The following is a 26,928-nucleotide window of genomic DNA, read 5'->3' on the forward strand; positions in this document are numbered from 1 at the left end:
TTTTTTTTCAGAATTTTTTTTTCGTTTGCTGGTTGAAGTTCCCCTACAACGAAGAGAGAACCTTCTTGGAATTGAGTTGCACAACCATTTCATATTTCTCAACATTCTCTTAAATTACAGGCTGCTCCTGATCGTAGGGCTGCCTTTCAGCGGAGCGAGACGCTACATTTTTTTACGTAATACAACGTCTGGCAAATCAATGAAATGTTGAAAACCCATCAGTAATGTAATCCACCAGCCCGCAATCAGTCAATACTAACAACGTGACAGCCGGCGCCCAGTAGGTGACAGTGTTTTTTTTTTTTTTCGCGTGCGTCGGCCGAGCCGAACGCTGCCGCGGTCGCTTCCTGTTATCACTTCCGTGTCGTGCGTCATTTCCGCCGCGGGCGCAGGGTTCCGAGAGCAGACGACAGGGTGACAACAGTGGGGCCCGTCAGTGGCCATACTGCTGCTTCGCCTGCTCGTTCAACCATTTTCACCAAGTAGGTGCCTCGTTTTCCTTTGTATCCCGACAAATATGGAGAGCACCGATCATTTTTCGCCGATGTTCTGGTGTAGGGTGTGTGGCCAAGTAGTGTGAAGTGTTGTGTGTCAGCGCTAGTGTTAGCTTTTCCTAGGCTAATAAACACTGTTTTTAGGAGTTAACTAGACAGATTCCCTCAGGTCAAACTGAGATGAATTCACATTTGTTTCATGTGCAGTGCAAACTTTATACGTCAAAGATAGAGGTTGAAATGAGCATAAGCGCTTCTGTGACTGACTGAGGCACGGTGGTGCAGCGGGCTGCGCTCGTCTCGTGGATCCAGCTCGGGCCGCCCGCGTGGAGTGTGTGTGTGTGTGTTCGTTTATTCTCCCTGTGGTTGCATGGGTTTCCTCCCACGCACCAGGGCAGAGGTGTGTTTAAGGTTGATGCTTACTGTAAATTGCCCTTAGTGTACCAATCATTGGTCCAATGCTATAGATGGGTAAATCTTTATAGATTTCTAAATCTCCATATAGAACTCACTTCTAACAGTCTCTTAAGTACACATTAAGGTGTAAGTGTATACCTTTGAGATCATAACTATTGAATAACGGAGAAACTTTCATGCAGATGCACCTGTGATGTAAATGTTTGTTGTAATTAAAAGAAATTGCAGTTAGCAATTCTTGATTATTTGGGTAAACCTACTCGTGTGATGTGCATTGGTTCATGTGGTGGAAAGTGACAAATTAACTGTGCTTTAGAATTACATGTCTGCACCCAAATCTCTTTCTGATGATGTAATTCACTCATTGTATTTTTCAGTGAGATGTACTTAGATGTTGCTTGGAGAAAAGCATCTGCTAAGTGAATAAACATAAATGAAAATGCCTGTACATTTTAGTTAGCTGTCACTTTTCTCCAAAGCAACTCAGGGTAAGCAGCTTTCTCAAGGGTACTACAGCTTAGGTCCAAAGGCAGCAGCTGTACTCGCTATGATGCCAGCTTCCCCCGGCACTAACAATGGCACTTTATTAATCCCCATGGGGCAGTTCACTCAGGCTGCCACTGTGACGGTTCCACATGCGTGTCTTTGGATTGTGGGAGGAAACCCACATGAACATGCGGAGAGCGTGAGACCTCCACGCAGACTGATCGATGCTCAAATTTGGGTTCTCCTGCTCTGTGAGACAGCAGCACTAGCCACGGTGCCACCATGTCCACCCAGTAGGGAATTTAGGGCAGTGTACCTAACACTTGGGTAAAGGTGTCTGCTAAATACTAGTTAAAAATCATTGGACGTCACTTTGGAGAAAAGCATCTGCTACATGAATAAATGTGAATGTCATCGTTTTCCAGGTGTGTCGTGTCGACGTCCTGTATGTGCCCCTTCCAGGCAGCAGGCCATGGCAGATGACAAGGACGTTCTGCGGGACGTGTGGTTCGGCCGGATCCCCACCTGCTTTACCCTCTACCAGGATGAGATAACAGAGAGGGAAGCGGAACCCTTTTATGTAAGTACAGGTGGAGACGGGGACAGCCCGGCATCCATCCATAGGTGAGCAGCGTTGGACATGAGCAGGTGTTCTGGACAGTAGTGTCCCATATCTGGTTTGCAGGTGCCGCACGAGCCATCAAGTACATTTACTTTGGTTCTTTATTAGACATGCAGTGGGACATCATTCGTAATGAAATGTAAAATCATGGATCTCAGATTTTTCTTATCTCCAAAATGACTTAGTGTCAGGCTGCTTAAAATTGGTTTACGCATTTATAGAGAAGGGTAATTTTTACTGTATCAGTTCAGCATAATTACCTTGGTCATGGGTGCTACAGCAGGAGGTGGGATTTGAACCTGGGTCCTTTGAGTCCTAACGTGATGGCTCTAAGTATGCAATTATCCATTCTTCTACTGAGCTGAGATATTTTGATTAAATAAAAATCAAAGAAATAAAGGCATGATGTCACTAACGCATGTGTCAAAAGAAATTGAGGGGACTCGGAGGGCCGGCGCCGTCAAGCGGTCACACAGTCTCTTCAGATTGAGATTCCATTTAGTCTTTAAAACACACAAGTAAGGTAAATAATCCACATTAATACTATACTGCTGATGACTTTTGGCTTAATATTTTGTTGACTGGAACAAATCGTGCTGCTGCTGTGCATCATTAGTGTCTCTTGTCAGGCCAACTGATTGTCCTTCATTCAGTCTGACAACATCCATTGCAGCTTCTCCTGCCAAGAGTCAGCTACCTGCCTCTGGTCACGGACAAGGTGAGGAAGCACTTTCAGAAGGTCATGAAGCCCGACGACGTGGGGGAGATGTGGTTTGAGTACGAAGGAACGCCTTTAAAATGGTGAGAGTAAATGGCAACCATAGATGACCCATACACACCACTGTTAGATGGAATTAAGTAGTGTTTTTGTGTACTGTGTGTGTGTGTTGGTCTAGGTTCACTCTGGTGAGTCTTAACTGATGTGCTGGCAGGAAACACTTCCATCATTGCTGATCTTTGCCATAGCAAAGAATGTTCCCACATAGTTATGGTTACGTGCCTGATCTTCTTTTCCTTTGTTTTGAAAGCCCGCAGTAAAACTTAACGTGTAGTTTGTGTAGCTAATTTTTTTTTTCCTTGAGATTATGAAAAAAATCATTTTGAGAAGTGAGTTTTTTTTTTTAGGGGAAGTTCCTGCTACACGTGAATGGCTCCATTTATTGGCTAGAAAAAGGATTTATATATTTGGGGAAGTTTCATATTTACTCCACCAGGTGGCGCTAGAGACAAATACAACTTCAGAGACAATAATGATCAAATCTTCCAGTAATAGTTTGAAATAGAAAGATTTCTCCCTACATTGGACCTCTTGTGTTTCCTGCAGTGCAATGGAATGTCACCACTAATATTTTTTTAAAGGCACTACCCAATTGGCCTGCTGTTTGACCTCTATGCCTCCAACACCACTCTGCCCTGGAGTATCTTTGTGCACTTTAAGGTACCGTCTTCTCAGTTCCTCACATCTTTGTTTCACTCCTTTTTGAAACAGTTTCCACGGTGGTGGCACTGTGAATGTTATTGGCCCATTAATAATGATAGAGGAGCTCTTTGTTTTCGCTGTCTCGTGTTGACATGTACTTTGGAGGAATAGTTTCGGAAAGGATCGTCTGGTCTCCAGCTGCAGTTTTGGATAGTGCTCCGTGAAATTGGTGAATGAATTTGCTGCAACTTATTGGTGCCATTGGCTTACCTTTTTTATATATGGCTGTTACATCTTCAGATGCGACTAATCGAAAATGCTGTGAATGAAAAGTTTTCCTCCATGCTTCTAGATGTCAGTGTCTACTTACTTATTTGTTGCAGAACTTCCCTCAGCAAGATCTGCTGCATTGCCCCTCCAACTCGGTGATCGAGGCCCACTTCATGTCCAGCATCAAAGAAGCGGATGCGCTGAAGCACAAAGGCGCCGTTGTCAACGAGATGCAGAAGAAGGACCATAAGCAGCTGTGGATGGGGCTACAGAACGGTGTGTGTTTGGCAGAACCATCTTTACGACGGAGAGGTGGCCTGTGGAGCGCACTGATTGGTCCGCTATTTGGACACAGCTGTGCGACATTTTGCTTTTATATTTTTGCGTTTTGCAGACGCTTTTCTCCAAAAGCGCATCGACAGCAGATAGAAGGCTCAGCCACTTACACACGGTTGCTGAAGCACAGCTTTATTGTTCAAACCAGCTGTTATCATAACCCACGTATTCCACCATCTTTCTGTAGAAGAGACGTACAACGAGGAAAGTAGGCAGATTAAAAGTAGGAGGTTGTGAAGGACTGACTTAGAAAGGTGTCAGGATGGAAATGAGTCTGAGACCCATCTTGAATGCTGGAAGGAATTCAGCATGTATTTTTCCTACAGATCCTGTTACTGAGAGTAATCGTCACAAGGTACAACGTGTTTATTTTCTAGCGTTCGTCACTGGTTTAGAACCTAATTGCCCTCCTCAAAGTGTACTGGAAGTCCATAAAACAGGATGATACCTCATTATTCCCAGTGGGGAAATTCACACACGGCAGCTGAACATGACACACAACAACATGCACTGTTATGCCAGTAAAACAGTAAATAATAACGGGTAATAAAATAATCAATAACAACATAAACAGTAAGGCACAATGCCCAACATGAACACATTTATACACTTATAGTACAACAATAAATAGGTTAAACCAGTACAAGAGCTAAAGGTGCTCAGTGGGGGTTGAGTTACTGAGATTGTCCCGTGTGCAATACCATCTTGCACTTTTCACTCCAGGACTGGGCCGCCGCTGTTCGGGAAGGACACTTCCAGTAATGTTAGCGAAAAGGGGGGATTTCTGACTGATCTGAGCAGAATGCATGTGGGACTGTACCGCTGTTTGGGTTGAGGCGGGGGCTTCCACTCACTCTGCTCTTTTTCCATCACGCACACGGAGCACCGTATCTGCACCCTATGGAACTCGCAGCACGGCTTTTTGTGTTGCAGCATTCCACGGCGCTGAGACAGGTTGCTGAGGAAGACCTGGGGTATGATGCGAAGGCCTTTTGCGGCTGTGAGGAACGCGCTGTGTGACGCTGCTTTTCCGTTGCTGTATAATTGATGCCAGATTACTGACCAGAGAAAATTACCACCGCAGCTGGAATTGGCTCATTTCTGACATGTTTATCCGTGTGATTTTGACATTCTTTTGTAATACTCCTGTTCGCAGCTGACAGCCACAGCTGAACGGGTCAAAAGGTTGTTCTCTTTTTAATCTAGTCCTTATTTTCTGCTTGTCTAATGTTTAATAAGTAGTATTATTTACATGCTGCAGTCCATGGATCAAATAAGTAGGTCATGCTTTTGAGGCCCTGGGACTGTTCTGGAGGTCCAAATCCAGTTTCTTGTCCAGGGAAAGTTCTGGGACCGTTTATGGTTGAATTTTACCTGGCTCATCTGAGCACTGCTTGGCAGGCACTCCAAGGGTATGCGGGAGTTCATCATCTCACTCTTCACCATCATTCACACACAGGTACTATAGTGATGGGAATCGGGCAGCTGTGCGGAGGTGGGGGGGGAACAGCTGTGTTTGTTCCACCCCTCAAGTTTGCCCTTGAGTTGTTTTTCAGAAACTGAGAAAAGAGAAAAGAGATGGAGGACTCCAAAAAGGGTGTCACACTGAAAACTTTCAAGCGCTAAAATTATGTCAAAACAGGAGCTGGGAAAGTTAGCTGGGGCAAGGACCCGGTCCCCACAAGGCGCACCTGCAGTTGTGAAACCCTGTTTGTGGGACCAGGAGATGGCCTGCTACAGAACCTCACCCAGAGCTTGTACACCTGACAGTGTCCTCAGGCCTGGTTAGATCCTCAAAAGAGCTGTTGTTGCATTCACAGATTGACAGCTGAGTTGGAGAGATTTCTCCACAAAGCAGAACCCATCTAAAGCTGAACTTTTAACACCTGTACTGGGAGGCTTTTCTCTTGCCAGTAACACTGAAAGTGTGTGGCTTGTGTGCCTGTGCTGGGTATCCTAGGCAACAAGGGTTAAACCAGTGTAAACCAGATTACATTTTCTGATTTTAAATTTTTAAATCTTCCGCTACCAGTAATGGTTCTTTGTCCGTGTTAAATTGTTGATTTTCAGACAAAGAAAGGAATCTTCTAAGATATGGTAATTTAATTTTTATTTGTCTCGAGCCTCGCATGCCTCACTAGTATGATAACATGTGGCTGAGAACTCGCTGTCGACAACCTCAGCAGCAGGTAGAGGGGTCCTGACCCTGTGCTTTCTCCCTGGGATTCTTATCTCCACCGAGTAGCCCGTTCGTCAGCTTTCGGCCAGGAAGGAAGCTCTCGTCTTGTCCTGCACTGACATAATCCACACTCTGAGAACGCAAGACCTTCCCCAGTTCTGCATTGATATGTTTCATCATCAATAACTGTATAATTCTTACAATGTGTTGCTTATTGTATTAATATGACTTCTTGGGTAGTGTGATTTCAAAATGCATGTTCCACTTTCTGTGAAGCAAAGTGCAAGAGATACATTTGAAAGTTCTGTTAAATTTCAGTTCTGTTTTCACTCTGGTCATTTTATATTTGTGTTCTTGCAGTTTAAATCCACTCGGATGCGTTCGTGCGCCGAACCTCATGCTGGTCCATTGAGTCATTTGGAGGACACACTTAAACTTTGTTAGATGTTAATTGACTTGTCTGGTTCCTACGAAGGAATGATAAAAGGGTCTTTTATGTACATATTTATTGTGTACATATTTAGATGGGTTGCCGTGAAATTGAAAAGCACCCGCTCTGTAGATAAGAAAATGAAAGTGAGTATTGAAAACGTGTCCCTGTGATGCTGATGATGTTATCTGGTCACTCCACAGATAAGTTTGACCAGTTCTGGGCCATGAACAGGAAGCTGATGGAGTATCCGACGGAGGAAGGGGGTTTTCGCTATATCCCCTTTAGGATATACCAGGTATGACACCACATGTTACGTAACTTTGCCTCTTTATGAGCACATAGAAGTAACCGGATGCATGACAAGAGTTTTAGAACTTTGAGTACCACTGTGTGATGTACTTCAATTTGATGGTTGAAGTAAGCTGCATTGCATTACTTGACCACAGAGATGTTTGTGTGCTTTACTCGTCCTCTTGTGGGGGCCTTCAGCCAAAATCACAAGAAATTCTATCCACACTCGTAAACGTTTTGAAAGTGTGGGCCCGCGTCCAATTTGCTGCATGTGCTGTAAAAGACTTGTGTCTTTAATAAAGGTCAAGGCTTATATTAGTGGAAATCCGGGTATATTTTTCTTGTAAATTCTGGATTTTCACCAAGGAGGTATTAAGTTTAGAATAAAATAATGGAACAGTTTGTGATTTTAGGCAGTTTTCACTTCTTGTTGCTGGTGTGGCAGGCTGTGCTCTTTCTGCAGTACTCATGTTCTCCACTAGGTGGCGATGGCAGTACGGCCATGTCATGCTGCATGTTCACAGAGGATTTGGACTGGGTGCTGTTTCACCCCTTGCTGGAGGTCAGCGTTAGGCAAGCTCAAAGAGCAGCAGATGCTGGGAAAGGAGACAGCGCTTCATGGCTTGCCCCCGGTTATATAGCTGCCTGTTCCCGGGCCAAGACCGGGAACCTCAAACCAGCAGGCAGCCGGTCGACACTTTCATACCCCATTTCCAGTAAGAGCGTCACACCTCCTTTCTTCGGGCTTCCATGGGGGATGGGTGGGCTCAGGCACACCTCCTTTTTTTGGCATGGGGGGCAGGAGAAGGGGGTGTGTCTGCGCACCGCAGGCCCCGGTTTTACAGATGACGCAGGCTGGGTTCGGCCCGGCCCATCTGATCCGCCATGCGTCATCGCCCCTTCGTCCCACGCCATCAGTGCATATTGCCTCACGCTCTGTATTTTGTTGCCCTTCGGTTTGGCATTGTGGGTGGAAAAACCCGACTGGGGACGCAGAGACGAGCTGTGTGAACTCCAGCTCTCCCTCTTTCCAGGCGTTCAGGCTGGAGCCTGCTGTCTGACCGCTTCCACAGCACACGCACTTCACGCACTTTATGCTTGGCACGTTCCACTTTGGCCGATTTCTCTGAACCCATCTTTGTTTCTCGTTGTACGGCCGACCGTTAATTCGGCACGCTGTGTACAACGAATGGATTGAATAGGCCTGCCTCATATGGTATTCCAGTGGTTCCTTCCTCCAAGACGAACGGACCTCGGCTGGTGGCGGTGGAGCACGGTCACGTCTCGTCTGAAGGCGCTGCACAATGTGTAGTAAGAGCGGCATTGTGATGTTAGCGAATGAGCGAGTTCCGAATGAGACTGCATACCCTTTTCGGCATGTGCAATTCACTGTGACTAGGTGGAAACTTTTGACCAGTGTGGTTTAAGTGGCTAAGCTCACAATGGGTGGTTACAACCACCCTGAATCCCAGAATTCTCCATCAGTAACCCTCAGAATTGTTTGGTTGAAATGACACCAAACTTGGAGTTCCCCTGCGTTAAAAACCTCTCAATGTTTGAATTTTTATACTACTGCGGTATAAAATTGATCATGCAATTCCTATGTTACATTAAGGTTATGCAAATCTGATTTGTATATTTTAATTGTGGAGCAACATGCTTGTATCTTTTACTTGTTGCTGTCCATGCAGCAGCATCCTGAATCAACTGATAATTAATATTGCAGTTAGGAGTTCCTGAGTGTCAGACATTACAATAGTGTATTACTTTCTCTTTTTTTAGAGGGATAATAAATTTGTCTAATTTAGACATATTTTCAAGCTACAGCTGCTTGTCTTTGATAGTGAATTGAGAATTAACAAAAGTACACTGTCATACCTGTTGTTTCCTCCCAGTAAAAGGATTTCCCATATTATCAGAGTTTAGGTGTAAGTAGCTTGCATTCAGCCATTTTTTCCCCTCATTATAACGCTTTACTGGGAAGGTCAGACAGCAAGCATCATTACGTTTTGTCAATAAACAAATCAGAATATTAGTAAAAGTTAATCTGATTATATTTTGCCTTAAGGCAATGCATGTCGAGAATAACACAGGACCCAACACCAAACCCTGGGGGACATCATGTTTAATTAATGCACAAGATGATGAAGTGCAGTTGAAATAACTGAACTGAAGACTTCATTGTCATTGTGCTGCTGTGCAATACAACAAAATTGGAGTTGTTGTATTTCATTATGAATTGAAAGCATTTTGACAAATAAGAATTTAGCCATTTAAGAACAGGTCCTAACAGTCCAATGTAAACGTTGAGCCTACAAAGTTAAATTCTCAAGCTGTACTGAAGGTTTTCTGTTCACTCAAAACATATGCTGGTTATGCAGTGTGATTTATGTAGCCTCCGGTATTCTGCTTTATCCTTCTTAACTTTTTTTTTTTAATTTTTAAAATTCTGGATAAAGACCTGCCTTACTTAAAAATAGATCAGCAGAGCCAACCTTTGAGCTTGAAACTAATGTAAACAGAACCCCAGTTCCTCAAGCACAATTCTACTTGTTGCGCAGCATTGATTACCTCCACTACATCTTGGCTGGTCATATTGCTGCTGCTGGTATTATTATTATTATTATTATTATTATTATTATTATCATTGCCTGTCATGTTTGTGTTGAAGGATAATGTTCACAAATCATGCATATGTACACAGGCTGTTTATTTTGACTGTGCCTGACATGGTACGGTCAAAGGGAGCCGGACTGTAAATTTGTACCAATGTGTGGTCGTCGCTTAGCCTTTGGGGGATCCCGTTCAATGAGTGAGTCAGTTGAAATTCCCCAAAAGTGATTAAACTGGAACGTCTCGGCATGCACACGGCTGAGGTCTGGAAAACTTTAGGCCCCGCTTTGTGTCTCTGGTTGCAGCGGATTATGGACTTGTGTTTCCCGAAACCCAATGATAAATCTTAATAAAACAGCAGATGGGGCGGCAAACTGGATTAGCCTTTACACCTCATTAGCGAAGGGTGTCCGGTGCTTACTTAGGATTATTTGTTGTGTTATTATCATTATTATTATCATTATTATGCGTTAAGTCAGCTGTCTCTGTGTTTTGGACACTTTCGTCAAATGTGAATGACTAAAACAAAGGAAACAAGTACATCTGGCAGCTGTTGAGATGACAAACATGAAAAAGACCAAACGGGGGACACTTTCCCTGTTTTATCCAAATACACCAAAGTTTTTTTTTTTTTTTTTTTTGTTCAGTCAGATTACCTAAATCTTTAAAGAATATATTAAGTTTTTTTTAACTTTAATATGCTTTTATGTGAAAATTAAATTAAAACTATGCCCTAATGAAACAGAAAAATAAAAGCTAGAAAAACATTCAACTAAGAAATAGAATAGGGTGTTTTTGTTAATGTTAATTCTGTTCAATTTCATCTTAACAAAAATAAACAGACAACTAAATGCACAGGCTGCAGTCACAGAAAATTTGTATATCTGCCTTGGAGTGTTTATTATTTTAAGAAAAAAAAATCATACAAACGTCATGTTAGAAACAATAGTGATTTTAAATGTCTCAGTTCGATGTATGAATATACGCAATAATCGAAAGAAAAGGAAACGTTTTATTGCGGAAGGTACGTTGGTTGGAATAGTGACTAAAATAGTGACGCGGGAATTGAAATTCGATAGTTTTTTTTTTTTTTTTTTTTTTTTGGTTTAATTTCTTGGGGTAAATTTGGTATTGTTCGATTATTCGTGACATGAAAGGTCATTTCGAACCAGTTCCGTGGCGCTTCGCTCTGGTGTTGGGAGCGGACAGACAGTGGTGGGAAACACGCGGCGCGCACATGGAGCTCACCGTGATTCAGTGCTCCAGACACGACCACGCAAAAAAAGAAAAAAGAAAAAAACACACACACAACAAGACGGAAAGAAAGAAGTAGTTCCCACCGCTCCGGATGTATAAATCACCATTAGGCCTAATTGAGCGTCTGTAAACACGTTGCGGTCTTTCGTGTAAATAACACGGTTTATCTTCCACGCAGACAGAATTAATGATAACATTTACTCAAATGATGGCCCCGCGTCCCCATCGCAGACTTCCGTCGGGGACGCGCTTTCCCCGTTTGCGCTCGCGCTCGCGCTGCCCGGCAGACGCTCTCGGAAGCCTCCTCGCAGCGCGCGAAACGCGAAGCGCGAAGCTCGCCCGGCGCGTGCAGTCCGAGCGGAGCATGGGTTCGCGGGCGTGCGTTTCACGCGGTGACTCGCGCCATCGCGCCGCGCTGTCTACTGAGTCACAGCTGTATTTCGTACATAGTTGTTCTCTTTATCTTCTCTTCATGACTAAGCTTTCAGCTAGGTTTTCGTCTGCGAGGAGAAATTAAGCTGTTTGCCAGTGTTAAAATATTTCAGATCCTTCTGGAAGCCTGTCGTGTTCACATGCCGCGCGACGGCTACCTGACTAAGGTATTGTAGGAGGTACATATATAATTATGGTTATCCATTATGGAAACAAGACTTACAAAAAAAAAAAAAAAATTCTCTTAAAAATATACCTCTTTCAGTAGCTACGTATTTTTAGCTTGTTTCATTTTTATGTCAGCGTGAGGTGTTCTGTAGGATGTCCTGGAATTTTTTTTTTTTTTTTAAATTTAATTTTTTTCCCCTCTCTCCACTGAGTTTCACTGTACCACTTAGGCTGCCGTTATTTCCAGTTTCGGAGTAATTTTCCTCCAAATTGGTGCTCAAGGAAGCAGTGATTTACTTTATCGCTGTGTGATGGAGTGATAACATTAGAGCCCTGTTATTTTAGTCCAAACTGAGAGGCTGAATCTAATTTTGTTTTCAAGTAATGTTTGAAGAAGTTGAGGAGCAGATGATTTTCTTCTTTTTGTGTGACCATTTCTCACACGTGCTTTTTCATTAATGTTTATTCATTTAGCTGAAGCTTTTTGTCTAAAGGAGCTTAGTGTTTTAAGATACCTACACCGATTTACCAATTTTCGCAGCTGGGTAATTTTCACTGGAGCAATTGAATTCAAGTACCTCAATCAAGGGCACTACAGCAGGAAAGGGGAGTAGAACCCACGACCTTCAGATCCATAGACAGCACCCCTAACATCTGTGCTATCTGCTGCCCTCTGTTTCTCTTAATTGGTATTTTATTTACGGATAGTGACGTCAGTTTACTCGGTTGTTGGTTTTGCAGGCCTCGTCTGTTGCTCGAGACAGCCGGATTGTGGGGGTGACGGAGGACATTTCTCATCTCCCCGCTGCCAGCTTGCCTGTCACGCTTCCCCAAAAGAAAGTGTCGGTGTCCAGCATATCGTGCACCTCATTGGGATTAATGGGCCTTTTTGTATGGGGCTGGAGTCAATAATTAATGGCGGTGCTTAAAAATGCATCAAAGGCGAGGCACTCTCTCTGCGCGCTGTCGGAGGCCGATCCTGAGCGAGCTGACGCTTCCCAGCCAAATGAGTCAGTTTTTCTGGAAACTGGATCGCGAGCGATGCCATGTCCACCACCTTCTCTTCCCCTCGGCCCGGTGGTGTGGCTTACAGCTGCGACACCCAAGCCTGCCGTGTCACCGGCTCGCTTTTCAAGACCCAATGATTAGTTCCTATAGTGTGTCGGAGCGAAGTTTATTGCCACGGACTGCAAGTCTCACGTGTCGTGGGTTGACACCTTTATCACTGTCACTGTGATATCCGACAATGGAGCTTGGACAGCCTCCCGCGTGCAGCGCCTCTGCCGCTGAACTCCAATTAAGCAGTGCCTGAGCGTGACACCCTTGTTTCACTTCTACGTTCAGCTATTCTCCTCAAGAAACTTGCACTTCAAAGCCCTTCCGAGCATAAGGGGATATATATGCATATGTGTGTATGTCTGTATTTGTCCCTGACTTTTGTATGTGTCCAACTGCGTTCAGTAATCTCTTTGTCCTTGGTTGGTGGTGAACTCTTAACACAAATAGTTCGCAAAGGTGAAAGAAAACAGTGCCACGCTCTGTATTGTGTCGCAGATATGTTGTTCCTTATTTGTGAGCATGTCTTTCTGTAAGGCACTGTAACCCCTTACTAAAGCAGTTTTAACTCAAAACTTAAAGTGGCAGAAAGTGTTTAATAATTTTATGTAAAAATCATAAAAGGTGTTTTTAAATACTGTACCAGTTCATATTTTGGTGTTCTGCAATGGACTGGCATCCTATCCTGAGTGTACCCTGATAGCCTAATACCCTGTGATTCCAGGATAGACTCCAAACCACAGCAACCCTGGCGTGGACTAGCGGTTAAGGAAATTGAGTGTGTGTGTGTGTGTGTGTGTGTGTGTGTGTGTGTATATATATATTTTGAAGTTACTTATTACATCAGTGAAATAACTTTCCTGCCATATTTTTAGGTATCAAATACTATATCAGTTGGCTAAGAATGGTAAGACTGTTCACGTTCAGTGTGTCTACCGTTGTCTTGCTTTGTGTAGATTTGGTATATATTGCGAATCAAGTGTTTATATTTTCTGTATTTTTATTTTAAATCAGATTACGTTGGATCAACTTTTAAACAAAGGCTCTCCCAGCAAAAAGAGGAAATGTTAATAGAGTTTTCAATTATTTGTTTTTGGAAAAATGGTCCTACTATACATAATTTCACTATAAGAAGCACATTTTTTGGTTTGTATTAGTGTCACAGCCATAACCACGTGTAAATGCAGTCAGATCTCGATAAACAGCAGCGTTTGTCTGAAATAACACTACAGTACAAAGTTATATAACCCCGAAACACTAAATGTTACACTAACCTTTAACTGCATCTCGTGACTGATCTTTGTGGAAATACATTTGTAAAATAACGTTTGTTTTTCTTAGAAGTATCTGTAGTCAGTGGAACTGTAAATGGCACAAGGCCTAAATGGCACTTTTTTGTTCATTTGATTTCCACTGGCCTATGTGGTGGGTTTTCAGATGCACAGGAAGTGACATTTTAATGAAAAATGCTTTTCCTGCCACCCTTGTTCAGCAGCATGCTTTTCCTGCCACCCTTGTTCAGCAGCATGACATCATGCACTTTCAAAAAAAAAAAAAAAAACACATTTTAATCAGTCGGAGGGGGGGCCGCAGAGCAAATTGTGCTCGTTTTATCATTTGTGTTACAGCCTCATCGCATCTTACCATTTTACACTGCTACTGGGTACTTGCAGCCACAGGGACTATAGATGAGCACCAATAGTGTCATTTCTGTTTTATTACATTTATTCTGGTTTGTGGGTGCATTTCTTCATACAGCCACTGTTTGGAATATTGTGGCATTTAAACATTTACGAGATATACATTAAAAGTAAAAACAATGTATCGTTCAGTGAATTACACCAGGAGACTTTGGTCTCAGGTTCCATTCTGTAGCTGTTACCCCCTACATTCAGTACCCAGTCAATCTGTCAGTTACTTTTTTCATTATTAGCTGGAGAGTTTGGCATGCTGTTTTCAATAAAGAGAAAGTAAGAGCGCTGTTTTATAGTGTGCTGCGAAGCCATTTATGACACATTAAAAACTTTAATGACTTTGGTTATAAACAAGATGGGCTTTCTCATAAAGGCAAAAACTCCCAAACATGTCTCTCTCTTCCAAACATTGATTTTGTGCGGGGTGAGAAATACTGTGGCTTCACAATTAATAGCTGTTTACCAAACAGGCTGGAACTGACACCTGCAAGCCCGTTGCGCAGAATTGACTGTAAGCGCTGCCGGTAAAGTGATGTCATGTTGTGGACAGTGTCAGCGCACCGTCGTTTCCTGCCATTTGCTGGAATGTGCTGTTCTGGATGTGCAGTACCGATGAGTTGGTCACATTGCTGTTGATCGGAAACATGCTGAGTTTTGGTGATTTTGGTAAACATAAAACGGGATTCACTGAGTATGATTCAGCCCAGCAGTTTTCTTTGGCTTAGCGTTAGAGGAACACTGGTAAGCTGTACAGTTCCGCGCTGTTTTTTATAGGGGTATGGCTAGTTGACAGGTGATGTTTAATACTTAATTTACAACATGGCTAGAAAAAACATAAATATAAAACATGAGTTGAGGGCATAGTCAGTATGGTGCTTGAGTAACTGCAGTCAGTTTCCACATTGGAGAAAATTACTAAGGTCCTCTGGTTGAAACCCTAGCAGCATCCCCCTGGTGCCATCTTTGGTCCCAAACCCGAGGGTTTCTGTGCCTGCTGTGAAGCCCGGCGCCAACCTCATCCAGCTCTTCACTCAGCAGCGCACAAACATATTAGTCATCATCGGGGGGGGGGGGGTAAAGAGCCAGCACAATGGGGAAATGAGCAGTTCGGTGCAGATGCTGCTCACAGCCATAAGGAGGAGAACAGACAAAGCAGAGGAGGGTGCCAGAGAGGGGCCACTTTGTCCCTCTGAAGTTGTTTTTGAGCTTGTAGGAAACGGCCCAAATTAGTGTCATGCGCCCCCCCCCCCCCCCCCGGTGGGGTATCATAATAGGCTTGTGATGCTGAGGAAAGACGACCGGCTGTTAAGTGCATAGCGTGACATCAGTGCCCATCCGTATGGAGTGAATCAGTCGCCATGTCCCTTTTATGGGCTAATGGGCAAGCTGGCTTTAAACGCTTTGATAGTGAGCACACAAAGTGGTAAATGTAGTTGTTGAGAACTTTCTGAGGTGATGTCATTACATTGTTATTTATTGGGTTTGCAATTGACCTTATTCAAAGCAGTCTGCAGTGCTCAGGAGAAATATCTGCGTGAGCTTTCCTGGATTTGTTTTCATAGTACGCTTTGGTTCTGCTGGAAAGCCAGGTGTGTATGTAATAGCCCTGTGGGTTGTTGAGAGGCATGGCTGATGCTGTGGCCTGTTTCGCTGTGGTTTCTTCCCAGCTCTCCAGCCACTCGTTCCATGACCTGAGTTTGGCTCTTTCTCTACCTCTCTCCCCCCAGGTGACAAGCAATCGGCCCTTCATCCAGAAGCTGTTTCGGCCCGTGGCATCAGATGGTTGTCCCCACACGTTGGGGGACTTGTTGAAGGAGGTGTTCCCAGCTGCCATACCCCAGAATGGTATGTTCCAATATCCACGGAGAAACCCTTCGCCCCACTCTCACCTTATACTTGCTACCCTTCAGCTCCATTTAGAAACTGATGGCTTTTCTCACTCATCCCGATTCCTGGGAAACATATGTGCTGCCACATGTTTGCCCACAAAAGCCTGACAGCTTCCTAGGGCAATTGCCCAGTTATCTCTGACCCTTGTGCTCGTGGGGAAGAATGAAAGAGGATCACAGAGTGTATACCTTAGTTCGTGTTCCTTTTCATAAGCATTTACAAATGCTGATTTTGCGCTGAAACCAAGCTTGTGTATACTCAGATTCTTTACAGCCTGATAAGTTTAAATATTCACTCTCAGACCTTCTGTGTAGTGGGTAGATTGTCGGAAGTGATGTTGGTGCAGAGAGAGAAGAGGTGACAGTGAAAGGGAGGCCAACGGAGGCAGCCATAACAGCCGTCTGGAGCCCCCCGTGATGGAAGCAGATAAGCCGACAATAGCGTTGGGAAACAGTGGGCCTGCAGGCTCTGGGGGCCACGCACGGGCCTCCAGCACTGGCGCTAGCGGCCAGGGCGGCAGGATGAAGGCGAAAGTCTCCTTTTGTGTCTCATGCTTAGTTTGTTGTGCTTCCACTACTCCTTTGTTTGTGGATTCTCTTCTGATTGGAATGATACCACACTGTTTGGACTATACTTTTTTTTCTTTTTTTTGGATGTTTTTGGCAGTTCAGAAACCCTTTGGTCTCACCAGTTCTGGCTTCCCACTGTTTTGACAGGTGTGTTGAGTATGGATATGTGTGTGATGTGTGTCACACTAGCAGCTTTGCTGTGGTTACCTGCATCCGGTTGTGTGTCTGATCTGGTCACAAATTTCTTAATGTTTATTAGCTTTTTACTGCTTTTTTGCATGTTATTTATAGTATAAAACAATTACACATAATTATACCCCATTCGTTTACTTTCAGTATACTTAAAACTTGATGGAGTGCATTTATTCTAAAATTGACCCATTTTAGTACCAAAAGTACTAAAAGTGCCATTATTAACAATCCATTGCATAACAAGTGCTCATATTACGATGATTCACACTTACATGTAACATTTAATTTGTATCCCATCAACTCGCACTTAAGAGAAATGCCTTCTGAGAACAAAAGTATCAATTTAGGATATCTGCCTTGGTGCAAAAGCAGAAGTTTTTTAACAAAGTGCTAATAGAAGCTGAAAAGGCAAAGGAAATCCTTACATATGTTTAAAACCTGGAAGTGATAAAACGCATAGAATTCTCCGCTTCACTGTGGGAGGAAAGCAGAGCATCTGGTGGGAACCCATGTAAACATGAAGAAAACGTGCAAACTCCACACAGTTTCAGAAGGATTTGATCCCATATCCAGCAGTGTAAACGAGGAGCTGTGAGGCACCTGCTGCCCTCAAGAACAACAGAAGGAAACAAAATAAAAAATTATGGCAAAAAATATGAAAATGTGATAGAAAAAGGCAGCCTGCAAATGTTGTATATAAGCAGTTTTGATTTTTGTGGTCTTGCGCATGAAATGAAAGGTGCTTCTAAAATTCTGCACTTGATGTTAAATTGGGTTTTGTTTGTATTTGATTGCATGATATACTTTTTCTATTTAATGGTACTCCACAGTTTGTGTGAGAATTGACCTTATGAGCAGGTTTTCAGGAATGAATTAGACTTATTCAAGGGATGCCTCAACCGTTTTTTTTTTTTTTTTTTAATTAAATATATAAGGGCATCTGTATTTCAGATCATTTTGTGGCTGCCCCGATTATAAGTTTGAGTTTTTTGGTTATACAGTTATCAGATCTTGTTGAACACCAGATGTCTGTGTGTTCATTACTGATTAGAATCATACTGAAGAGTTTTCCTACGGGGGATCACAGGAACAGGGATATTGCTCCTCTGTTCCAAGATGTTAGTGTCATGAGAAATAACATCGATTTCATAAATGGAAAATGTTTACATTTGTTGTTGTTGTTTGCATCCTATTCCGGCACAGAAGATGTGGATGCACACATTGACGTTGGCGGTGAGGTCAGTGTTCAGGGTATTTCCCCAGTCAGACAGGCCAGACGGAGGAAGAGTCACTGGAAGAAACACAAAGAGAGCGATTCCATTCCAGCACCCGTTCCAAAGGCAAACATCTCCTTTTCATTAGAAATGAGCCACACGAACGTATATGCGCGTCGTTTGTTTCGTATTTCGACCGCGTGAGCAGGCAAGGGGGTGACGCCGGTTGGTGGACTCGGCCCAAACGGTTCTCTGGGGGCGTTTGTCATGGAGCGCAAAGCACAAGCGCTTGGTTTTTAAGAAACTGTGTTATCTTTGATGCGTCTTCTTTTTAATTGGTTTGATTAGGATTCCCCATTTATATTTTTGGCGGTTTTAGAATTTCGAATTCCGGTTGTAAAAGGTACTTTGTGGCCCTGTTTCTAATAAATGGAGACTAGAGAAAACCCCCCACCCCTAAGGAACCCTTGGAACAGCCCACATGTGAAACTGCCCCCCCCGCACCCCCCCACAGTGACCTAGCTCACGGGTCTGCCCACGCAGCAAGTCGCAAGCCTTCATCAGGCCCGCCCACCTTTTGTCACACCCTCCAGTGTCACTGGTTCCAATAAACACCGCTACTCATAGTGAGCCGAAGGCTTCGGACGGGCCCACGTTTCTTTTGTATTTGAGCGTGTCTCAGATGGTGCGTCCCAAGCGAGGACTTACCGCTGCCGATTCACCTTCTGAACTAGGGCAGAATCTAAATTTGCTTTGTCATGGATGTTCCCCTCATGTTTATATCATTTATTGTCTTGTGTTTGGCTCTCTCCAACGAGGACTCTTCTGGGGTTTCACAGTGAACTGCTTGGCATCCTCTGAGTTGGGCTGTTCCATGGCTGTGGGGTCTTCGTTCTGTCTTATGGGGTTGTGCTCCAAAATGACCTGGTGTATAGTGAGCAATTACTGGGATAATATTGAGGTATGAAGACTGAGGAGATTGTGAGGGTGAGAAGAATGAGGAGGATTTATGGAGATGTGATTAGATGTCGCTGAGGGTCAGAAGGCCTCCAGGAGGTACATACACAATGAGGAGGCCTTGGGTCTGACCTGTTACTCAGCTACAGCAATCTATACTGGAATATTCGTAAAAACACAATGTGTACAAATGTGTGCGTGTGCGTGCGTGCATGCTCGCTCCTGCGTATGTGGGGGTGTGTGTTCAAAGGATGCCCTGGACATACCTCACTGGTGCCACAATTCACTGTTAGCCCAAGAATGTTGGTACTTCACAGTATTTGTTTACTTGCATTCCACCCTGGATGTGCTGGTTCACTGCTCTTTTATGAACTAAAGGACTAATCTTTACTGCCAAAGAGGAAATCTTTCTGAAAACTAAAACTTTTACTTAATCGCAGATGTTTCCCACATCCCTGGATTATCAGAATCCCACAGCATTTTTAAAGTAGAGTTGCTCATGTGTTTGTCATGCATCTCAGAGCACAGATATCATCACAGAAATGTTCGTGCGTTGAAAGGAGTGACGGTGCTGCAACCCAGGGATGCTGAGAGTGTGTGTCTGGTAAACATCAGGGATCCCGTAAGTCCTGGTAGATCCTTTCTGAGCCAAAGACAATGTTTTCCTCCCGAAATTTGTGTGTGCACGCATGCATGTATATGTTGGCAAGCCTTCTTCAGTGCAGTGTTTCCCCTACCCCTGGGGGGGGATGGTTCAGCACCCCTGCAAGAAAACATGCAGGCTTTTAAAAAACATAAATGGATCGATACATTTCCTTGCATACGTTCTACTTTAAAAGAAGCGATAAATTCTTTTTTTTTTTTGACAACAAAAAAATGGGCGTTAACATTTGCTGAAATGGTGTCCGCTTAACAATGCAGACAGGTGCTGGTTGGCAGTGTATCCGTAATCCCGTTTCTAGCTTTCTTCATATTTGTGTTGAATTGTTGAATTTGTGGCATGCCATTGTGTATCTTTCATGATAATCCTGTGTTAAGCAGTATGTTTGGAAGCGAGCGGTTGAACAGAAACCAAGAGGCCATACTGTCCAGGTAATGATGATGTGTTTTTATGCATATTTATTACTGGGTACATGTTATTCCACATGATGACGTCTACACTGTAACAGAATTGTGTTCCTTTTTATTTTCATCCTTTTAATACTTTTTAGTTTTTCTTGAATGGAAGAAAACATCTGCCAACAGGCAGTGTTTTCATAAAAAAGTTTGTTTTGGGGTAATTTTTATGTGAATATCTAAAGGTGATGTCAGTAATGTATGGCAGCTTTGGCATTACATGGAATGAACTTGTTTCAGATGCGCAAAGGTGTATCCTGAAGATTATATGATAGTTGTGAAATTTTAGTTTCAATCCAGTTTATATTTATAGAGTGCTCTTCTCACCAAGGTGACGCAGCCAGGGTCATCAGGCGGGAATTTGTCGTTGCACGTCGCCTTCATGGACAGCTGCCTAATATGTCATATTAGTAGCAACTGAATAAAATATTTCTTGGCTTACGGGCAGATATAATTATCCTCTTAGTTTACCTAGCTGTCAAAGACACAAAGTCTAACTGCCAAAATCCAACATGTCCTTCAATTCCTGTAATATTGATAGCTACTCAGTGAAATAAAGAGGTTCTGGTTTTGTTTCTCCTGAAATAGTGGCCTGGAGAGCTTGTGTATGTGGTGTCAGGAGTGGGATGCCTTTCTTGTGTTGATGCTGTACGTGTCCTGTGTTCTCCATGTCAGCTCTGCCTCCATGGGGGGGGGGGGGGGGGGTGGAGGTAGAGGAGAGAGAGAGACAGCCAGCCAGACCACTGCCTGGACCAGAATTTTTGTACTACTGGTACCACTGGCATTGTATGCCATTTCCTTTTTTGGCGCAATAATCGAATTCCCCGGCACGTCATTGTGAGAGTGAAAGCGGGGAGGCCCCAGCCCTGCAGCTGCAGCCTCAAGATTCAGGCAAGATGGCCTAGGGTTCGAGGAACCAGAACCTTACTAACCATCCTCACTACACAGCATCTGCAAGTTTCTTGTTTGTTGATGCATGATTTTCTGCTTGTTGCCCCGGTGACTGCTTTGAGAGTTGAGTGCCTTTCTGTGAATGTGGCTATGTGCAAATGTCATTCAGTGTCAGTGTTTCATATTCCTGTGACCGTTGTCGGCAGGGGGAGGGTCATCTGCCTATATGTAAGTTGCTGTTTCTGTGTCTTGTGATAGTCATGCAGAGTTCTCATACTGCAGTCATTATATATCATTTTATACAATTTCTTTTAGACCTGAGTAGGCTTTTTTGACAGTTCTTAAATTTTGTTAGACACCAGTGCAAAATTTTAATTAAATGTTCAGTAATAATTACTGATAATCACTTGTCTTGATGCAGAATTGCAGTGATCTGGCACTTTTTCAGAAGCATAGGGTGTGAAACAGGGTAAGGCCTGGACAGGGCAGTCTGTCTCTCTGTCTCTCTCGCACGCACACATGACTGGCACCAGTCACCAGTTCACATGAAATACATCTTTAGACTGTGGGAGGAAAGCCACACAAACACAAGGAGAATGTGTAAACGCTGTACATACTGAGCTACATTTGGGCCAGGAGCTGTGCCACCATGCTGCCCCTGTAATGAAACATTAAATGTAAATTTTGACTCTTTTGCCCCATAAGGCTGCAGTGCAGCATAATTTTAAAGACTCTGGGCTTTTAGCCTCAGTGTTGTGTTTCCAGTTCTCCTTGAAGATGCCGTGCTGTTGTGCAATGGTTGACATGGAGAACATTTAAATATTATTTTTATTTTATCTGTGAACTCTCCTCTCTATGCCTATTGGCTTCTGCACGTCACGGTATGTTTGAAGCAGTGGGCCTATGTTGAAAGATGCTGATATTGATTTTGTAACACCCGAATGTGAACCATATTGACAGTTGCTTGATGAAACAATTTTCCTGATATTATGTTAAGGTTTCTTACCTGTCCCACCCACCTCTGTGGTGTCCGCCTGTTACGGTATTACTGTTGAGAGGATGTGGCCTACACCCAGTCCGGTTAGAGCTTTTGAAAAGGGGCAAGGTTTGACTCAGCCACTCCTGCCCGTTTGTAATGTTTCTGAACATCCGGGTCTTTTTCCTACAGCACCGTCTGTATGTTGACGCATTTAGCGGGAATTTCGAGAAGTCAAGTCTAATAATAGCCATTCATTCCTGGAAGCATTGTTGACTGGGACCAGGTGAGAAGTGGGCTGTCTTATTTCTGATAATCAGCTGTTTTCCGTTGTGCTTTGAAAATTTCTTATGTACAGTATGTGTTTCAGTAAGTATCCTAATGCAACAGGACCATGAAAGCAATGTATTGCATCTGAGAGGGTCAAAGGACACCTCTTTGGGTGAGACTCGGTCCAGTTTCACTCCAGTCTCTACGTCTTAGTATCCTTTCTTCTTTTGCCTCTGTAGACTCTTCATCTCTGCTCCTCTTCCTTCAGCTTCCTATCACTGTTTCCCCATCACTCTTTCTTATCGCTCCATCTCTTTCCACCGCTGTCTCTACCTGTCCCAAGAAATGAATAGGCCAGTGAATGTGTGCTCTTGGGTTTACCCCTTGCTTTGGTGAAGAAAACAGTTCTTCTGGAGGGATGGATGATCGGCCCAGGACCCATGTATTCAATTAAGGTGTTTTTGATGCAGTCAAAGGCTGAGATTCACGATGACTTGGAAGAAGGCACCATCCCACCTGTGCTGCACCCTGTGTCACAGGGTCTTGGGTTGCTGCGTTGCCACTCTGCTCAGGTTACAGATAATGTTGTGCCCTGGTTTCCACTGCCACTGGTTTAACGCCAGTGTTGCATTATGTTTAAAATGGGGTTAGTGCTGAAACTGCTTTGTGTTATAAATATTCTTAATGTTGCTTCGGTGCAGCCTGTTTGCGTGCAATTTAAGCTGTTCGTATGGGTTCTTCGTTAAGGATCATTTATGTAATCATGGAGCCAGGCTTCTGTGGGCATCTCACTAGCTCACTTGGGGCTGCAATGGAGACAGGCTTCAGTCTCTGGTGAGAACCAGCAGACTTTTATTTATTCACGTAACAGACACTTTCCTCCTGATATAAGAGTATTAAATGAAATTTAGCCAACACTATTATTCAAGGTCGCTTACAGTGTTAGATTCACTGCACTGAACTCCCTACACTCATTCACACATATCCAGCAGAGCAATGTAACACACACACTCACTCATACGCTACAGGCAGGTTAGAGTTACCAGTTTGCCTCAAATGCATGTCTTTCAACTGTGGGAGGAAACCAGAGCACCTGCAGGAAACCCATGCAAAAACTGTGAGAACGTGCAAACTCCATGCAGATTGAACTCATGTCGATACTCCCAGCCTAAGAATTTGAGGGACTAGTTCTACCAGCTGCACTCCAGGGCTACCCTTTGTTATACAAGCCCATTGAGGGCCAGTGACTGGAACAACTAAGCGACAGTCATAGAACACCATTAAATGCTACTTACAGGGTACTTAGCATTTGTTGCTACAGCATTATAAAGGCACATGCTAATGAGCAGGCATAATAAAGCAATGGGCAGGTAGGTGTAGTGTATTACAGGGGTGTATGTTGTATTAGTAAATGATTGTATTTGCAGCTCAGAAGTGCATATGAGTGGGTGTAGTGTATTACAGTATGAAAGTGTGTGTAATGTATGCAGATACAATGAGTAAGTGTAATATTGTAGGAACATACAGAACTCATGCGCACAGCATGCTATGACATGAAGTGTTGGGTGCTTGCATGCAGGAGGATGTGTGTCTGAGGGTCGGTGGCTCTGAAAGTGAGAACGAAGGCAGTGCTTTTGGGGGGAAGTGGTTTTGTGAAAGCTGCAGTTATCTGTGTTTATGGCACACAGTGAGTCACTCAAAGTTCCCGTAGCAGCGCTCACCTGGCATCGACTGGAACTGATGTCACCAGCTTGTTGCAGCTCTTACGCACCTATAAGCCATTGCGTCATGACACAGACCTCGATCGCCTGACTTCAGAATAATTCCCTGAGGAAAGCTTTGTTTACATGTAGTGTTCGGAGATCTTGTACAGGGACCATGCACATCGCACCTGTTGTGCCAGACTTGCTTTATATTTCCTGTTTCCACTTCTCACTTTGACTAGGGATGGTGCACAGATGCTGTTGTGGTTGCACTGAGACGTGTGTTGAACTCTGACCTCAGTCTGACCAAGAAAGCTGATGGAAGGTTTATTTTGTTGTGTTGATCAAGGGTTCCTGGGTCCCGACTAATGAGTGAGTGCAAACTAATCCTGGCACACTTCTGCTGGTAACCCTCTCTGTTTTTGTTGCAATCCAGATGGGCAGAAGAAGTATCAGGTGATGATTCACGGGATTGAGCCCATGCTGGAAACTCCTATCCAATGGCTTAGCGAGCACCTGAGCTACCCGGACAACTTCCTCCACATCAGCATCATCCCGGCGCCCAGTGACTGATCCCGACGCCTGGCTTCGTCCTATCGCCTGGCAGCCACGGCACCTCCTCCGGGACACAGCGAGACGTGGTTTCTGCGTCGCTGCTCTCTGGAAGCAGGCTCTAGAAATACAACCGGTGCGTCGGTGTTTCTCAGCCCATATCAGGTGGAACTTTCCCTCCGTTTCTTCCTCTCTGTTAGTTTGTGATGGTTCCTTCTATTACACTTAAACTTTGTTCATCGCCCCTTTTCTGTCCGAGTGTGGAAATGGTTGCAGGAAGACCTGAGCAGAGGAGCCTTGAGGCAAAAGGCCAGACAGGAAATACAGGATCCCATCCTTTAATCGAGTCCTACTGGTGTCGCCTCCCCCCCTTCCTCCTTCCGCTGCCGTTTCCCACAGCGCTGTGCGTTCCTGTGGATTGCCAGCTTGCCCAGGACCTCCCGCAGTGACGAGTGCAAAAGCCTCTGGGACTGAGACACACACACACATACACACACATACACACACACACACACACACACACACACACACAAATAATTGGGAGACCCTGATGGGTGGAACCACTGCAGAATAATTCTGAGTCCCCAGGGCCAAGCAGTTCCGGCTGGCTGTTCCGAAAGTTTGAATTCTTTTCTGTTGTTTTCCTCCCAGTGTCAGCGAAAATCAAAACAAGGATTTTTTTTTTTTTTTTTTTGTCTTGTATGTAGTTTACCGCCGATCCACTTGGATGTTTTTCTCTCCCCTCAGCCAATTATCAGAAAGCATTGTGAACTCGGTTAATTAGACCACTAAACGACTCTTTCCTCTTTTGGCTCTGTGTAATGCATGCGTGGGGGGTGTAATTATTTTAATGGTTCATACTTTTGACATTATTTATGGGCAGGTTGTGTGGTGGGGGGGTTTACTGCGTAGGTGTAAAAAGTGAGAATGGAATTCATGACGTCTGGTTTCTCACATCAAACCCAACAATTACTGAGGGTTCAAGTTAACAGAGAGTGCTGAAACAAGCCTGTATGCACTGAGACTCCCAACCTGTGCCAATTTCTCGTATCCATGTCACTTTTTGATGAGCGCATGATTTTTGTGTGTAAATGCCAGATTTTTTGTGATGGAAGCAGCCGTTTGACATTATGCATCCTCTTTTTTGTGACACTAATCCAAGAAAGAGCAGAGCGTCATCAGGGTTTCGGGGACTCGTCAGGCACCGTTTTTGGTGACGGGGACATTTTGCGGTTGCGAACAAGACTGGATGAATACAGTCAGTCATACAGGGGCTGTGACAAATTTTTCATCATTCTTTTGGATCATCTTTACAAAATCTTTTATTTCTTAGCCTGGCTAGAGTCCTAAACTTTTACAGAACAGTTTAAATTACAATGACATATACATTTAGGTAACTAATCCTTTGGACAGAAAGAAAGTTTTAAATAATAATGTAGATAAAATTGATTAACGGAACCAGTTTTCTTATACTTGCCAAGAAATCAGTAACTTCCATTCAGCCTTCACTTTTTTTTTTCCCTTTTCATTAAATTTATTACAGATACCTTCCAAACGCATCCCCGAAAAAGGGCTGGAAGTACGGTGATATGTTAAACAGTAGGTAACACTGCAGGGTCAAAGTTCACCACAGATAAGGACGTTTTCCTTTAACTGTGAAACCATCAACACGTCTTCAGACTCCTTCCGAGTGTCCGCTCCAAACTGTAACTGTACTGAGACTCCAACACGGTGTGGTCGTTGGCTCAGTACAGGAGGTTTTGCAGGCGTAAACACGCCTTAGCTCATGTTGTTTGTGTTTTGGGTTGAAGCGAGTGCGAGAGCTTGACGGGCCCAGACAGACACCACGCAGATGCGCCACAGCTGAGAATAATTACTTATTTATAGGAGTGTGTGACTCCAACTTCCCGCCACCACGTCACCCGCGCCTTCGTCTGTGGAATCCGACGTGAGCGCGTTGCACTCGTGTTCTTTGCACAGGTCCATGCTCAGCCAGTCTTGTCGTGCTTACCAGACAACTGTTCCAGTGCTTGTTGACAAACAGATTTAATCTCACACATCCTGCTAAGTATGACCTGCTGCAGACAAGCATTCGCAGTTGTGTTTTTTTTTTTTTTCTCCCCCCCCCTTCCCCAGACGAGTTAAGGATCATCTGTTCTCCATTTCCTCCTTGGAGCACTCTGTTCCAGATGTCACATGACTCTGTGTGACAGCAGTGCCATTGGAGATGCCATCTAGGAATATAATAATGAAATAATCACAATATTCATGACTGTTAGTTGCGACAGGAACAAACCGGTTTTATGGGTCTGAAGCCCACTATGTTCTTCTGTGCATCTTTGTAACAACATAAATTTGCTTTTTTTCTTTTCTTTTTTTTTTTTTTTTTTGCAGTCTCCAGATGTTTTCTTCTGCAGTGGCTTTTCTTTA

General features: G+C 43.8%; 1 protein-coding gene across 2 annotated transcripts; it reads left to right on the forward strand.

The window, feature by feature from the left end:
• The first annotated feature begins 379 nt into the window (after positions 1-379).
• atg5 (ATG5 autophagy related 5 homolog (S. cerevisiae)) lies at positions 380-26,928 on the forward strand. Of its 2 annotated transcripts, none has more exons than XR_001966346.2 (8): positions 380-482; positions 1,823-1,977; positions 2,693-2,820; positions 3,379-3,457; positions 3,823-3,985; positions 6,858-6,952; positions 7,431-7,664; positions 15,896-15,960. XR_001966346.2 is itself a non-coding variant. In XM_018757311.2 (8 exons), the coding sequence occupies exons 2-8, from the start codon at positions 1,870-1,872 to the stop codon at positions 24,517-24,519; spliced, it is 828 nt and encodes a 275-aa protein (XP_018612827.1). In that variant the 5' UTR covers positions 380-482; positions 1,823-1,869; the 3' UTR covers positions 24,520-26,928. The 2 variants fall into 2 exon arrangements, 1 of the variants encoding a protein (XP_018612827.1); XM_018757311.2 differs by lacking the exon at positions 7,431-7,664 and adding an exon at positions 24,383-26,928 and having other exon boundaries at positions 15,896-16,013.

This window comes from Scleropages formosus, chromosome 8 (genome assembly GCF_900964775.1).
Source record: "Scleropages formosus chromosome 8, fSclFor1.1, whole genome shotgun sequence".
NCBI lineage: Eukaryota > Metazoa > Chordata > Actinopteri > Osteoglossiformes > Osteoglossidae > Scleropages > Scleropages formosus.